Source organism: Salmo trutta, chromosome 10 (genome assembly GCF_901001165.1).
Source record: "Salmo trutta chromosome 10, fSalTru1.1, whole genome shotgun sequence".
In the NCBI taxonomy this organism is placed as follows: domain Eukaryota; kingdom Metazoa; phylum Chordata; class Actinopteri; order Salmoniformes; family Salmonidae; genus Salmo; species Salmo trutta.
This window is the reverse complement of record NC_042966.1, coordinates 33,981,887-33,996,099: the sequence shown is the minus strand read 5'-3', so window position 1 is coordinate 33,996,099 and position 14,213 is coordinate 33,981,887. Positions and strand designations below refer to the sequence as shown.

Sequence of the window (14,213 nt, the reverse complement as noted above, 5' to 3'; positions counted from 1 at the left end):
ACATATTATGTATCAACATTGATCTTGTATTCATCAGACCTGGGTTCAAATACTATTTAGGGTATTTCAATTACTTCATTAACACCAGTCATTAACACCAGTCATTAACCAGTCATTAACCAGTCATTAACACCAGTCATTAACACCAGTCATTAACCAGTCATTAACACCAGTCATTAACACCAGTCATTAACACCAGTCATTAACCAGTCATTAACCAGTCATTAACACCAGTCATTAACCAGTCATTAACACCAGTCATTAACACCAGTCATTAACCAGTCATTAACACCAGTCATTAACACCAGTCATTAACCAGTCATTAACACCAGTCATTAACACCAGTCATTAACCAGTCATTAACCAGTCATAAACACCAGTCATTAACCAGTCATTAACACCAGTCATTAACACCAGTCATTAACCAGTCATTAACCAGTCATAAACACCAGTCATTAACCAGTCATTAACCAGTCATTAACACCAGTCATTAACCAGTCATTAACACCAGTCATTAACACCAGTCATTAACCAGTCATTAACACCAGTGCCTGATACACCAGTCATTATACACACAGTCATTTAACCAAGTCATTAACACCAGTCATTAAGCCGTCATAACCACCAGTTCATTAACCAGTCCTTAACACCAGTCATTAACCCCAGTCATTAACCAGTCATTAACACCAGTCATTAACCAGTCATTAACACCAGTCATTAACCAGTCATTAACCAGTCATTAACACCAGTCATAACCAGTCATTAAACCAGTCATTAACCAGTCATAACCAGTCATAACACCAGTCATTAACCAGTCATTTAACACAGTCATTAACACCAGTCATTAACACCACGTCATAACCAGTCATTACCAGTCATTAACCAGTCAATTTAACACCAGTCATTAACCAGTCATTAACACCAGTCATTAACCAGTCATTAACCAGTCATTAACACCAGTCATTAACCAGGTCATTAACCAGTCATTAACCCAGTCATTAACCAGTCATTAACCAGTCATTAACCAGTCATTAACACCAGTCATTAACCAGTCATTAACAAGTCATTAACACCAGTCATTAACCAGTCATTAACACCAGTCATTAACCAGTCGTTAACACCAGTCATTAACCAGTCATTAACACCAGTCATTAACCAGTCATTAACACCAGTCATTAACAAGTCATTAACACCAGTCATTAACCAGTCATTAACACCAGTCATTAACCAGTCATTAAACCAGTCATTAACCAGTCATTAACACCAGTCATTAACCAGTCATTAACACCAGTCATTAACCAAGTCATTAACACCAGTCATTAACCAGTCATTAACCAGTCATTAACAACCAGTCATATTAACCAGTCATTACACCAGTCATTAACCAGTCATTAACCAGTCATTAACACCAGTCATTAACACCAGTCATTAACCAGTCATTAAACCAGTCATTAACCAGTCATTAACACCAGTCATTAACACCAGTCATTAACCAGTCATTAACACCAGTCATTAACCAGTCATTAACCAGTCATTAACACCAGTCATTAACCAGTCATTAACCAGTCATTAACACCAGTCATTAACCAGTCATTAACACCAGTCATTAACCAGTCATTAACACCAGTCATTAACCAGTCATTAACACCAGTCATTAACCAGTCATTAACACCAGTCATTAACCAGTCATTAACACCAGTCATTAACACCAGTCATTAACCAGTCATTAACACCAGTCATTAACCAGTCATTAACACCAGTCCGTTTTCCACCAACCTCCTGTGGTTAAGTATGAACTTTGCCATGATTGACTAACAAGGTTGTGTAGGCTATTATTTAAATGGCTGAATATACCCACCTCTTACTGACCATCACAGTCCTTATCCACTAATCCTAACATTGATAAAAGCAACCTGGAGACAGTGCTATGTGTTTTGTTATACAACTAATTTATTAGTGGTGTATGTATTCCACCCTGTCCTAAACATCTTTCATTGACTGTCAGTCACCATGAGTTTGACAACTTTTAACATATTTCATTAGAATGAATTTGCATTACTACCCTGAAGATACAAGATATAAGTAACCAAGTTATTTTATTTGATAACCCAGTGCTGCATGAATAACAAGGGCATGAAATGTTTACTTTTTGAACATGAAGTTTGATCTGTGCAATCAGCCGCACCTCAAACTTTCATTCACTTATCTGTTTAACTAATCATAGTCTCAGAGGTGTAAGTACTTAGCCTAGATCCCACCTGCAAGTCTGGTTACCTTTCAACTGACGTCATAGCGATTGATACGTACCGGGGCAATCGCAGCTGCAAAGATCGGAGCTGTCCACTTGAAGAGGTACCAACCGAACGGGAAGGTGTTACCATGCAGCGAACGACAGGTGTGAAAACCGCAGCGGTAATTGGTGAGTATATAAAGTCTACCGGTAATTTGGTGTATGTTTAGCTTCTTTTTATCGAGCCTCAAGCAGATGAATAAAGGACAAGCTTTCCTTTACTACTACTTCTGTGAAACCTGACCTATGAAGATAGAATGTAGCTCCCCAATGTAGAGTAAGTAGCAAAAGTGGTCAAGTTAGAGTTATGATAATATCCATATGTTTAGTATTTGCATTTGCCAAATAAATGAGTGAATTGGCAGCCTAAATGAACTTGGTTGAGATAATGCAACACAATCTACTGGTTTAATCAACGCTGTTCCCACGTCATTTCAACTAGAAAACATCTATGTGACGATGCTGAATGATCGTGGAAAACTGATTGAATTTGCAATAAGTCATCAATTTTTTTAAAAAAATAAAAAATGTTTTTACCCAATTTTTAACCTAAATCCAATGAACTTGTGATTTTGTTTTTTGGTTGATTTTACATTGAATTAACAACTCAACAAAATGTAAATCAAAACTGGACCTTGAACTGAGGTCTGTGCCCAGTGGGTAGTTTAAAGGGGAATATAAGGACTAACGTTTTGTATTCAATTGCAGCTTACTCAGTGTGAAATCCACTCATAATAGAAGGATGGGGAAGGTGTTCTATCTACCAAAACATTGGAGAAGGGTTAAATTACTTTAAAGTTGTTGTATTCAAACTGTTTTTGTAAATATCTTCCAGTAGTTGTTGTTTACCAGATGACCAGCATCGGGATTTCATCCAGATACACAGGCTGTTTGGCCTTTATGGAGACGTGCATATCAGAGTCAGCTTTCTGTGAGAAATCATCTCTCAGAAACATATGTAATCCTAAAGGTAATTTTTTTTTTGTAAGAGATGTAATCTGTTTTATTTGATTACTGGGACTTAACCATATAGCCATTCTTTGAGTGAATAAAATACTATCAAAAGCCATGGAACATAAATTCAATTACAGTAGAGATAATGTTCGATTCCACCCCTGTGTGATATTGAGGAAACCTAATACTACTGAAGCAATAGCCCCAAGCCTATAGTCTTGTGTGGAAAATGGATTTCACACCTGCTATTGCCTGGAGCAGATTATATTGTTGTCTCAAGGAGAGGATAAATAGAACCTCAATGACTATAATTCTGGGAGCTGTAGGCTACATTATTGTGGGAAATGGATTGGACATTTACATGTCCGTCTTTGGAGTCCCACAAAGCTACATCAAACCTGCCCAGAGAAATGCTTTGTGTTTATTCTGAGATAATCAAACAATTCATTTGGCCAATTACATGGTGGGGGGTAGCCCAGCCTTGAAAAAAAAACACCTGTTGCACAGAATACATATCAGTGCCAATGTGCATCTATTTAACTGCCTTTGAAAATCCTGTTTTTCTACCTCTTCTCCTTTGTGTTCGAATCCAGATGGAAGTTGCCAAATAAAAGTCTCAAAGGTCTGTAACATGACCATCCACTCCATTCTTGACCAATATCCTACAGTGAGAGGGTGTCTGTGTGCATGGGAGGAGCCCTGTACTTCTCTGGAACTACTCACTTCACAATGCCTCCCTGAGACAGGTGCACCCATTCTCTCATACATAGTACAGATGTAGGATCTTCATTTGTTCACCCTGTTGCAGAAGAACTTTCCTGCAATTTAGTCTATTTGAGGTTTAAAAAGGCTTCTTAAGTTGATTATTTCCACTTTAAAATGTCAGACTTAATTTCCCATAAGATACATTTATCAACCCCAACAAAAACTCCCTTAATTATAATTCACATAATAATTCACATTTCCTGTTGGGGCAGGATTATTTTCCTGTTTTAGCAAACTGGCTCAAATTAACATCCTACATCTGTGCATGTTGTTTTTAGTTGTCCTATCAACATTAGTATTCTTTGTAAGGAATCAATTAACAACAAAATGAAGCAAACCTAGTACAATAAATGTAACCCTCCTTTGGTGATACATACAGTTGAAGTTGGAAGTTTACATACACCTTAGCCAAATACATTTAAACTCAGTTTTTCACAATTCCTGACATTTAATCCTAGTAAAAGTTCCCTGTCTTAGGTCATTTAGGATCACCACTGCTACGGCTGTCTGAAGAATGGGACCAAAGCGCAGCGTGTGTATCGTTCCACATTTTATTATAACTGTGAAACTATGCAAGGCATATAAATAAACTAATGAATAAAACAACAAACCTTGACGAAGAGATGCAACATACACTTACTCAAAATAATCTCCCACAACTCCTAGTGGGAGAAAGAACTACTTAAATATGATCCCCAATTAGAGACAACAATGACCAGCTGCCTCTAATTGGAGATCATCCCAAAAAACAACAACATAGAAATACAACAACTAGCACACCACATAGAAATACATAAACTAGACAAAAACCCAACATAGAAAAAAGAAACTAGAACCAACATAGACATAAATAAACTAGACAAAACCCTCTGTCACGCCCTGACCTACTCTACCATAGAAAAATAAAAGCTTTTTATGGTCAGGACGTGACAACCACTTTATTTTAAGAATGTGAAACGTCAGAATAATAGCAGAGACAATGATTTATTTCAGCTTTAATTTCTTTCATCAATTTCCCAGTGGGTCAGAAGTTTACATGCACTCAATTTGTATTTGGTAGCATTGCCTTTAGATTGTTTAACTTGGGTCAAATGTTTCAGTTAGCCTTCCACAAGCTTCCCAAAATAAATTGGGTGAATTTTGGCCCATTCCTCCTGACAGAGCTGGTGTAACTGAGTCAGGTTTGTAGGCCTCCTTGCTCGCACACACTTTTTCAGTTCTGCCCACAAATGTTCTATGGGATTGAGGTCAGGGCTTTGGGATGCCCACTCAAATACCTTGACTTTGTTGTCCTTAAGCCATTTTGCCACAACTTTGAAAGTATACTTTGGGTCATTGTCCATTTGGAAGACCCATTTGCAACCAAGCTTTAACTTTCTGACTAATGTCTTGAGATGTTGCTTCAATATATCCACATAATTTTCCTACCTCATGATGCCATCTATTTTATGAAGTGTACCAGTCCCTCCTGCAGCAAAGCACCCCCACAACATGATGCTGCCACCCCCGTTCTTCACGGTTGGGATGGTGTTCTTCGGCTTGCAAGCCTCCCCCTTTTTCCTCTGAACATAACGATGGTCGTTAGGGCCAAACAGTTCTATTTTTGTTTCATCAGACCAGAGGACATTTCTCCAAAAAGTACAATCTTTGTCCCCATGTGCAGTTGCAAACCGTAGTCTGGCTTTTTTATGGCGGTTTTGGAGCAGTGGCTTCTTCCTTGCTGAGCGGCCTTTCAGGTTATGTCGATATAGGGCTCATTTTACTGTGGCTATAGATACTTTTGTACCGGTTTCCTCCAGCATCTTCACAAGGTCCTTTGCTGTTGTTCTGGGATTGAGTCACACTTTTTGCACCAAAGTACGTTCATCTCTAGGAGACAGAACGCATCTCCTTCCTGAGCGGTATGACGGCTGCATGGTCCCATGGTGTTTATACTTGCGTACTATTGTTTGTACAGATGAACGTGGTACCTTCACTTATTTGGAAATTGTTCCCAAGGATGAACCAGAATTGTGGAGGTCTCCAATTCTTTTTCTGAGGTCTTGGCTGATTTCTTTTGATTTTCCCATGATGTCAAGCAAAGAGGCACTGAGCTTGAAGGTAGGCCTTGAAATACATCCACAGGTACACCTCCAATTGACTCAAATTATGTCAATTAGCCTATCAGAAGCTTCTAAAGCCATGACATAATTTTCTGGAATTTTCCAAGCTGTTTAATGGCACAGTCAACTTAGTGTATGTAAACTTCTGACCCACTGGAATTGTGATACTGTGAATTATAAGTGAAATAATCTGTCTGTAAACAATTGTTGGAAAAATTACTTGTGTCATGCACAAAGTAGATGTCCTAACCGACTTGCCAAAACTATAGTTTGTTAACAAGAAATTTGTGGAGTGGTTGAAAAACGAGTTTTAATGACTCCATCCTAAGTGTATGTGAACTTCCGACTTCAGCTGTACATTACATGTCCCTTTTACATTACAATGCATCTGTATTTGTAGATGGTGAAGCCCTGAGCAGCTCTGTTAGACCCCGCTGGAATCCTATGGAGGAACAATCAATAACCACCAGAGATAGCTGTCTCTCTGCTCTTCATAGTTGCCAGAAGTCTCACCACTGTGCATTAGTGTATAAGAAGTTGAAGGACTCATGCCAGAAAAGAAAAAAACAGTGCAACTCTACAAGCTCTCAGGGCCACTGTCTGTCATTGTGGATGGAACTCCAGAGCACCTCTCTGTCTAATTGTACATGCGCCCTGAGCAGAAGAAAGTGCCAAGGGATATGGAGTGTCGTGAACAACAACTCCTGCATTCAGAATGCACTGGAGGCATTGGCTTCAACGGGTCTACATGATTTAAAGGACAGGTCAAATACAAGAAAGAAGTTAACTGGTAATGGTAAGACTCATTTTATCTCCTGTAATTTACAGGGTATTGATCAACTTTTATTTACTTTTAAAATGGACATAGGTACAGTACCAGTCGAAAGTTTGACATATCTACTCATTCATGGGTTTTTCTTTACTATTTTATACATTGTAGAATAATAGTGAAGACATCAACAATATGACATAACACATATGGAATCATGCAGTCACCAAAAAAGTGTTAAACAAATCAAAATATATTTTATATTTGTGATTCTTCAAAGTAGCCAAAGTACCCTTTGCCTTGATTACCGCTTTGCACACTTTTGGCATTCTCTCAACAAGCTTCATGAGGAATGCTTTTCCAACAGTCTTGAAGGAGTTCCCACATATGCTAAGCACTTGTTGGCTGCTTTTCCTTCACTCTGCAGTCCAACTCATCCCAAACATCTCAATTGTGTTGAGAGCGGGTGATTGTGGATGCCAGGTCATCTGATGCAGCACTCCATCACTCTCCTTCTTGGTCAAATAGCCCTTACACAGCCTGGAGGTGTGTTGGGTCATAGTCCTGTTGAAAACAAATTATTGTCCCAATAAGCGCAAACCAGATGGGATGGCATATCGCTGCAGAATGATGTGGTAGCCATGCTGGTTAAGTGTGCCTTGAATTCTAAATAAATCACTGACAGTGTCACCAGTAAAGCACTCCCATACTATCACATCTCCTCCTCCATGCTTCATGGTGGGAACTACACATGCGGAGATCATCCATTCAATTACTCTGCACACTGCGGTTGGAACCAAAAATCTAAAATTTGGACTCATCAGACCAAAGGACAGATTTCCACCGGTCTAATGTCCATTGCTCATCTTTTTCTTGGCCCAAGCAAGTCTCTTGTTCTTATTGGTGTCCTTTAGTACTGGTTTCTTTGCAGCAATTTGACCATGAAGGCTTGATTCACGCAGTCTCCTCTGAACAGATGATGTTGACATTTGTCTGTGAAGCATTTATTTGGGCTGCAATCTGAGGTGCAGTTACCTCTAATGAACTTATCCTCTGCAGCAGAGGTAACTCTGGGTCTTCCTTTCCTGTGGCAGTCTTCATGAGAGCCAGTTTCATCATAGCGCTTGATGGTTTTTGCGACTGCACTTGAAGAAACTTTCAAAGTTCTTGTCTTAAGGTAATGATGGACTGTCGTTTCTCTTTGCTTATTTGAACTGTTCTTGCCATAATATGGACTTGGTATTTTACCAAATAGAGCTATCTTCTGTATACCAACCCTACCTTGTGACAACACAACTGATGTCTTCACTATTAACTGATGTCTTCACTATTATTCTACTATGTAGAAAATAGTAAAAATAAAGAAAACCCTGGAATGAGTAGGTGAGTCCAAACTTTTGACTGGTACTGTATAAGATACTGGATTTATATTGTTTTTGAATCTTTGTCCCACCCATATAGCACAATAAAAAACATGAGCTGGTGCACACCCAGAAAAATGTGTTTGTGTGGAGGTGCGGACTAATGGCGAATAAACTATAAACTATCAAAATAGTCGCACACTCCATATATAAACTCCCAGTAATTTATTGTGTATTTACCAACGTTTCAGCATCATTGTACCTTCTTCAGGGTAATGGCATGAATACTTGAACCAGGCTATGTAGACAAACAGTGCAATTAGTGTAACTAATGACAATAGTGAGCGGTGTGTCATAGTGATTAAGTTAATTAGAATGAATTACTGAAACTGTTAAAAAAACAATAGTTTATGGCATATTAAATATATTAGGCTATTGTTCTCATGTAGAAACATAATATTAGCATCAACATACATTTTTGTTTAATTCAAATTCACATATTTAATTATTTCGTATTTCATTTCATATTTGTCACATGTAATCTTTTGGTTCAACCATAATGCATAATAAGCATCATCAACAGGGGGAACATATTAGGTGTACGCTAATAAGCCGTAGAAAGAATATATCAATTCATAAGACTTGTTCATACAATAAAGAATTGTTCGTAAGAAGGGCCTGAGATCAAAGTCAATATTCAGACCACGAGGGGTCAATGTTTTTAGACAGGATATCCGGTAAGCCTCCCTTTGTAGTAGTGGGATCTCAATGTTACTATCTCTCCTTGGTAGAGCAACATGCTCAATGCCTGTGCATTTGAGGGAGGAGATTGGATGGTTAGCTTCAACAATGTGAGCTGCTACTGGATAGTCAATGTTCTTACACCTGATTGAGCTGCGGTGTTCAGCTATGCTCTGTTTTAATTGTCTTTTCGTTTGCCCTACGTAGGCTTTTCCACATGAACAGGTGATGAGATAGATTACTCCCTTGGTCTTGCATGAGATGATACCCCTAACAGGGATTTTTCCACCTGTATGTGAGTGTCTGAAGAAGGATGTTTTTATAGTGCTGTTGCACTGTGCGCATGAGCCACATTTGTAGTTCCCATTTGGAAAGGGTGTCAAGAGTGTCTGAGTGGGCTCAGGAGGCATGTCAGATCTCACCAAACTATCTCCAATATTGCGACCACGCTTATAGACCACCATTGGGGGTTCCTTGAAGAGGTGTGCGATTTTCTTGCCTAATTGCAGAATATGCCAGTGCTTTTTCAGGATTGCTTTCATTTTCTCCGAACACTTGGTGTACTTGGTGCAAAAGACGGTTGCGTTGTTTTTCTTCTTTGGTTGAGTTCTTAGTAATTCCTCTCTTGGTTTTTGAGATATTTTCATCATTGCAGCATCAAGAGTTTTGTCCTTGTAGCCTCTCATTTTGAATTTATCTGTCATTTTTTTTAGCATTGCTGTCAAAATCTGTCTGGTGGCCACAGATTCGTTTAACCCTGCATAACTGGCTATTTGGTAGACCATTCTAGATGGGAAGAGGATGCATACTATCCACACATAGCAGGGTATTGCGGTCTGTGGGCGTTGTGTATAAGTCTGTGTGTAATGCATTATTCTCTTTGATGATCTATTAGTCCATATAGCACAACAGAAGAAGAGTTCAACTGTGGATTGGAAAAGTAGCAGTCTGAAAGAATACGGTAATGAATTTGTTGTCCTCGTGTTCATACATTTAGAACACAGTTAGACGTTTATAACTATTTATGTTACTGGAGATATTGTAGTTTGGGCTATAAACAGTATAATTGACTCCGGACCCTTATTTTTCAGTTCATGACATTGATGGGTCCTGTTTGCAACAGATGACAATCTGCCTCCATGATGATGTCTGCAACAGGCGGATGGTTCCTCTTGTGCAGACGTGTTCGGCGAAGCAATGCAACAGCACTCACTGTCGACAGGTCACTCAACAGCTCTACGCTGGTCTGCCATACAACATCGCAGAGATGTTCGTCCTCTGTGAATGTGACCCAGGCGATCTAGACTGTCTGCATATGAAGGAGGGTCTGCACAGTGGCACATGTGGAGAACATTTGGAGGACGCCAGGACCCAAATCTGTCTGGAAATCTTTGACAACTGCCTGGGGGAGGCGCTCTGCAGGTTTGTATTGGACAATCGCTATACAACATTTCTATAAGTCTGCATGGGATTTTGCTGATGTTTTCATGTAGACATTGAAGTGCCTGCTTGGGTCTTTTTGCTGTATGATTTATTATATAAATATAAATGAATAGGAACCGTTTGGAAGCTCTCCTATCAAACTGCTGGGAGACTGAAGACACACCATGCAGTGATCTTGCTATGGATGAATGCACTAGTCTTCTAGATCCTGCTCTTATTCTCGGAGGAGATGCAAAGTGCAGAATGGCTTTGATTGCTACCATGGGAACAACACTTCAGCATCCCTGTACGTGTGATGGACTTCACAACAAAGACCTATTCAAGTGCAACATGATGCGTGAAGTACTTCACAACCGAACGCATTTTAGTGAGTGACGTCCACAGTCATTAACTACAACACTACTTATTGGATTATTTATACGGTGAAGTCTTTTCCCCAATGGATGTGTTTATTACATTTACATTTGACATTTTAGTCATTTAGCAGACACTCTTATGCAGAGCCACTTACATTAGTGTATTCGTCTTAAGATAACTAAGTACATTTTCTCTCAAGAATGAAGTTATCAGCAAAGTCAGTGGGGGGAGTGGGGCAAATAGTTTGTTTCAGATTTTTTTTTTTATGGCTGAAAACCTAACTGTTTTTAAAATGTATTTCAGTGTCACCAGTGAAGAAAGAAAGTACTCCTTATGTGCCACCTCCAACGAGTGAATCAGGATCAGGATACGAACGGTTGAGTGGTAATGTTTTAAGTTATCCTTCAACTGTAATGCTAAATGTCAGCACTGTAATGGTTGTTGAATACAGCACTGTAATGTCAGCACTGTATTCAAAATGGTATTGAGACAGTCAAATCAATTGACATCCACCATGAGAGCTTCCAATTAAAGTGCATTTTGTTTTTTCAGATCAACTGTTGTATGTTTTTGCGTACATACTGCTTGTTGCAGTAGTACTGTTGGGAGTCATGATTGTTTTTCACATACGGTAAGTAAGTATACGTTAATAATAGATGCAGGGTAGAATGCTTAAACAATGCAATTGTTTGATACATTGCTTTTTTTCTCATAGGACGCACAGAGGGAACGAAAAGCCCCAATTTCACCCTCCTGATAAAAATTGTGTTGTAATTTTCTGACCTTGACACTCAAACACGCATGTATCTGTGTATATATTGTGCATATGATTATGGTACAGTATGCAATAGTATATGTCTGATAATGCAGAACCTGCATTTTCTGATCTAATTTAGATTTATTGGTATCAAACGGCTTTTTGAAAATACTATTTTATCAACATTTACTTAGCTACTTGTACTAATATGTCAAAACATGAGTCTGTTTTAAGATAATTTTGTACAATTAAAACAAATGTACGGCCATAAGCCATTTCTGCTATCCTTGCTTGTGTGAGTGTCTGAACACAGTGTCATGGTTTATGTGATAACTCCTGGAAAAAGCTGATAGCGCTCTAGTAACTGGTACACAACACAGTCAGTAAGGGACATTATACAACTGGTTATGTCAACAAGGCAATGATGGTCAAATATTGACTCATCCCTTTTAAGTGATGATTTTTTCTTGCCTCTATTGTCACTCCAATGCTGTAGAGCTGATTCAGCCTTCTTATAAGAAAAACATATCTATATATTTTTTACGGCCTTGTAACCATCCTGTTTCCCCAAGGGAGCAAAGACAACAAGATCTTTGTTGTATTTTCACATGTGCAATGTATTACCAGTAACCAACATTAGTTAATTATATTAGCAATATGCTAGCTGTCTATACAGAACGTGTTAGAGAATTGCATAATTAGGTTGATATATGATGTCTAACGTTGCTATGTAGCAGATGTTTATGTTTAAGGTCACGTCTATGACCTGTCTCAAGTCTGATAAGATGCATTGCTTTGTCATATCCCCCTTTTCATTGAACCTCAACACTTTAATCCAGATGTCTACAAAATTGATGATGTGTTTACTTAAGCCCTCCACAAGCAATGGGAATTTTGTATTTTTTAACATTCATAAAATATATTGGTAATGTGTGACAAAAACATTATTGTGTGTTTAATCCTGTGATACTCTCCCAGTAAGATATTTAAAGGTTAACAACTGTTTGGATTTATCTCAAGTAAAATAATATTTTAAGTAATACAATATTGTCACAAGATAATAACAAAGCTAGGCCTCGATTTTTGGGAAATGTTGGGCTGAAGGGGCCGGTAGATGATTAGATAAATATTAGATATGCAGGCAGCACTGTAGGCAAACATTGAAAGCTTAGAATGTCATGTGTAATCTGAAACCTACAGTAGTCTAGCTCTTTAACTGTAAACAATTTTGTTTAATCAACCTTTATTATCTTTATGTAGTAAACATTTTGGATTCACAGTGGTTTGCCAGAACACTCAGTTTTTTTTCTGTTTATATTTCCTCCAATCCAACTACAATAAAAAAGGGATACTATTATTTATGTTATCTTGGTTTTCTAACAAATCAGACTTACTCAACCACCCTTTTTAAATAACTTTTTATTTAATGTATAATATAAATGTTGCTTCCTATTGCAAGATGAACCCATAGAATAAAGTCACTACATACATTGAATATATTTCTTCTTATTATGGAGCTTTGTCACATAATACTTCACATTGAACTGCATTCATTACTATTGAAATGCAAATTAATTAAATCATTTACTTGTGTATATTGACATTTTGTGAGGCGTTTTAAAAGGAGTACAGTCTAGTGGAAGGGAGGTTAAATACTTTGTTAAACAACAAAGTTCATGATATTGTTCGGTGTTCTTAGAGATGCTGTATGATCAGAAGGCCTACTTCAACTAAAATAAATGGTTAAGAGGCTTCTCCAGGTAAAATACATTTGACCCCTCTGACTATTGCACATACAATAGGTCGACATAAAGCTGCCGCCTACTTTAACTCCACAGAATAAAAGGAATGGTCGCAACCATCTAGATGGTTTTGAATGGGGTCATGCACTGGTGAGGATGAATTGTGTTACTATTATTTGTTTTACTCTGCATCGTTGTGAAGGGCTCGTAAGCAAGCATTTCACTGTAGTCTATACCAGTATTTGGCACATGACAAATAACATTTGCTTTGAAGAGAGAAAAAACGAATCAATATTTTACATGTGGAGACAGGCAGACTTCCATGTTAATACAGCAACAGACTTGAAAATACATGTTGAGGGAGAGAAATACATTTTGAGGGAGACAATGATCGACGCTCACTGGTTTAAAACCCAGCAGGACTCCTGCTGAGCTGGAAATGAATGGGAAGAGACCCCCCCACAGAAACACCATGAATAACTTTCACAACTTAGTGAGGAGTCATCTCTATCTTTCACCTCCTGCCAGACAGACTATACGTGATAACTGGAAGAGGTTTTTTGGTTAAAAAAGTTCAGTTATTTCTTGAATTTAAGTAGGCCTTATCCAGCAACGTTTTAATAAAGTGCCTCTGCTAAATGGCCATCAATTTTGGTTTAAAAAAAAAATGTATATTGCACTTTGTATAGCATCATTGGCTATCTATATGCAGCATCAGCAGGACAAAACACTGCTAAAGGTCTTTATCTTCTTCTTGTATCAATCACGAGGACTTGCTTCTTGCTTGGGCTACCTTGGAGTTGGTCTTGCGCTTTAAGGCTTTGCAGATGAAATCACCTGCCTCTATTACCTTGGAGAGATCGACTCCCTGGAATGAAAGAAACAAGGGATCAAAGAAGCAGGAATGGTACCCTGCCAGCAGGGGGAGCCAT

General features: G+C 38.3%; 2 protein-coding genes across 3 annotated transcripts in view; one reads left to right on the top strand and one right to left on the bottom strand.

The window, feature by feature from the left end:
* The first annotated feature begins 1,558 nt into the window (after window positions 1-1,558).
* gfral (GDNF family receptor alpha like) lies at window positions 1,559-10,876 on the top strand. The gene is made up of 7 exons (XM_029765363.1): window positions 1,559-2,419; window positions 3,126-3,260; window positions 3,838-3,990; window positions 6,512-6,907; window positions 9,878-9,943; window positions 10,074-10,404; window positions 10,539-10,876. Exons 1-7 carry the CDS (start codon window positions 2,380-2,382, stop codon window positions 10,798-10,800), a joined length of 1,383 nt encoding a protein of 460 aa, XP_029621223.1. The 5' UTR covers window positions 1,559-2,379; the 3' UTR covers window positions 10,801-10,876.
* Window positions 10,877-12,943: 2,067 nt separating this feature from the next.
* The window catches only part of hmgcll1 (3-hydroxymethyl-3-methylglutaryl-CoA lyase like 1), a 31,121-nt gene continuing 29,851 nt past the window's right edge, over window positions 12,944-14,213 (bottom strand). For both annotated transcript variants that reach the window (XM_029765364.1, XM_029765365.1), the window contains one exon: window positions 12,944-14,149. In XM_029765364.1, the coding sequence (XP_029621224.1) occupies window positions 14,045-14,149 (105 nt within the window). In that variant the 3' untranslated portion in view covers window positions 12,944-14,044. The remainder of the gene's footprint in view (window positions 14,150-14,213) is intronic.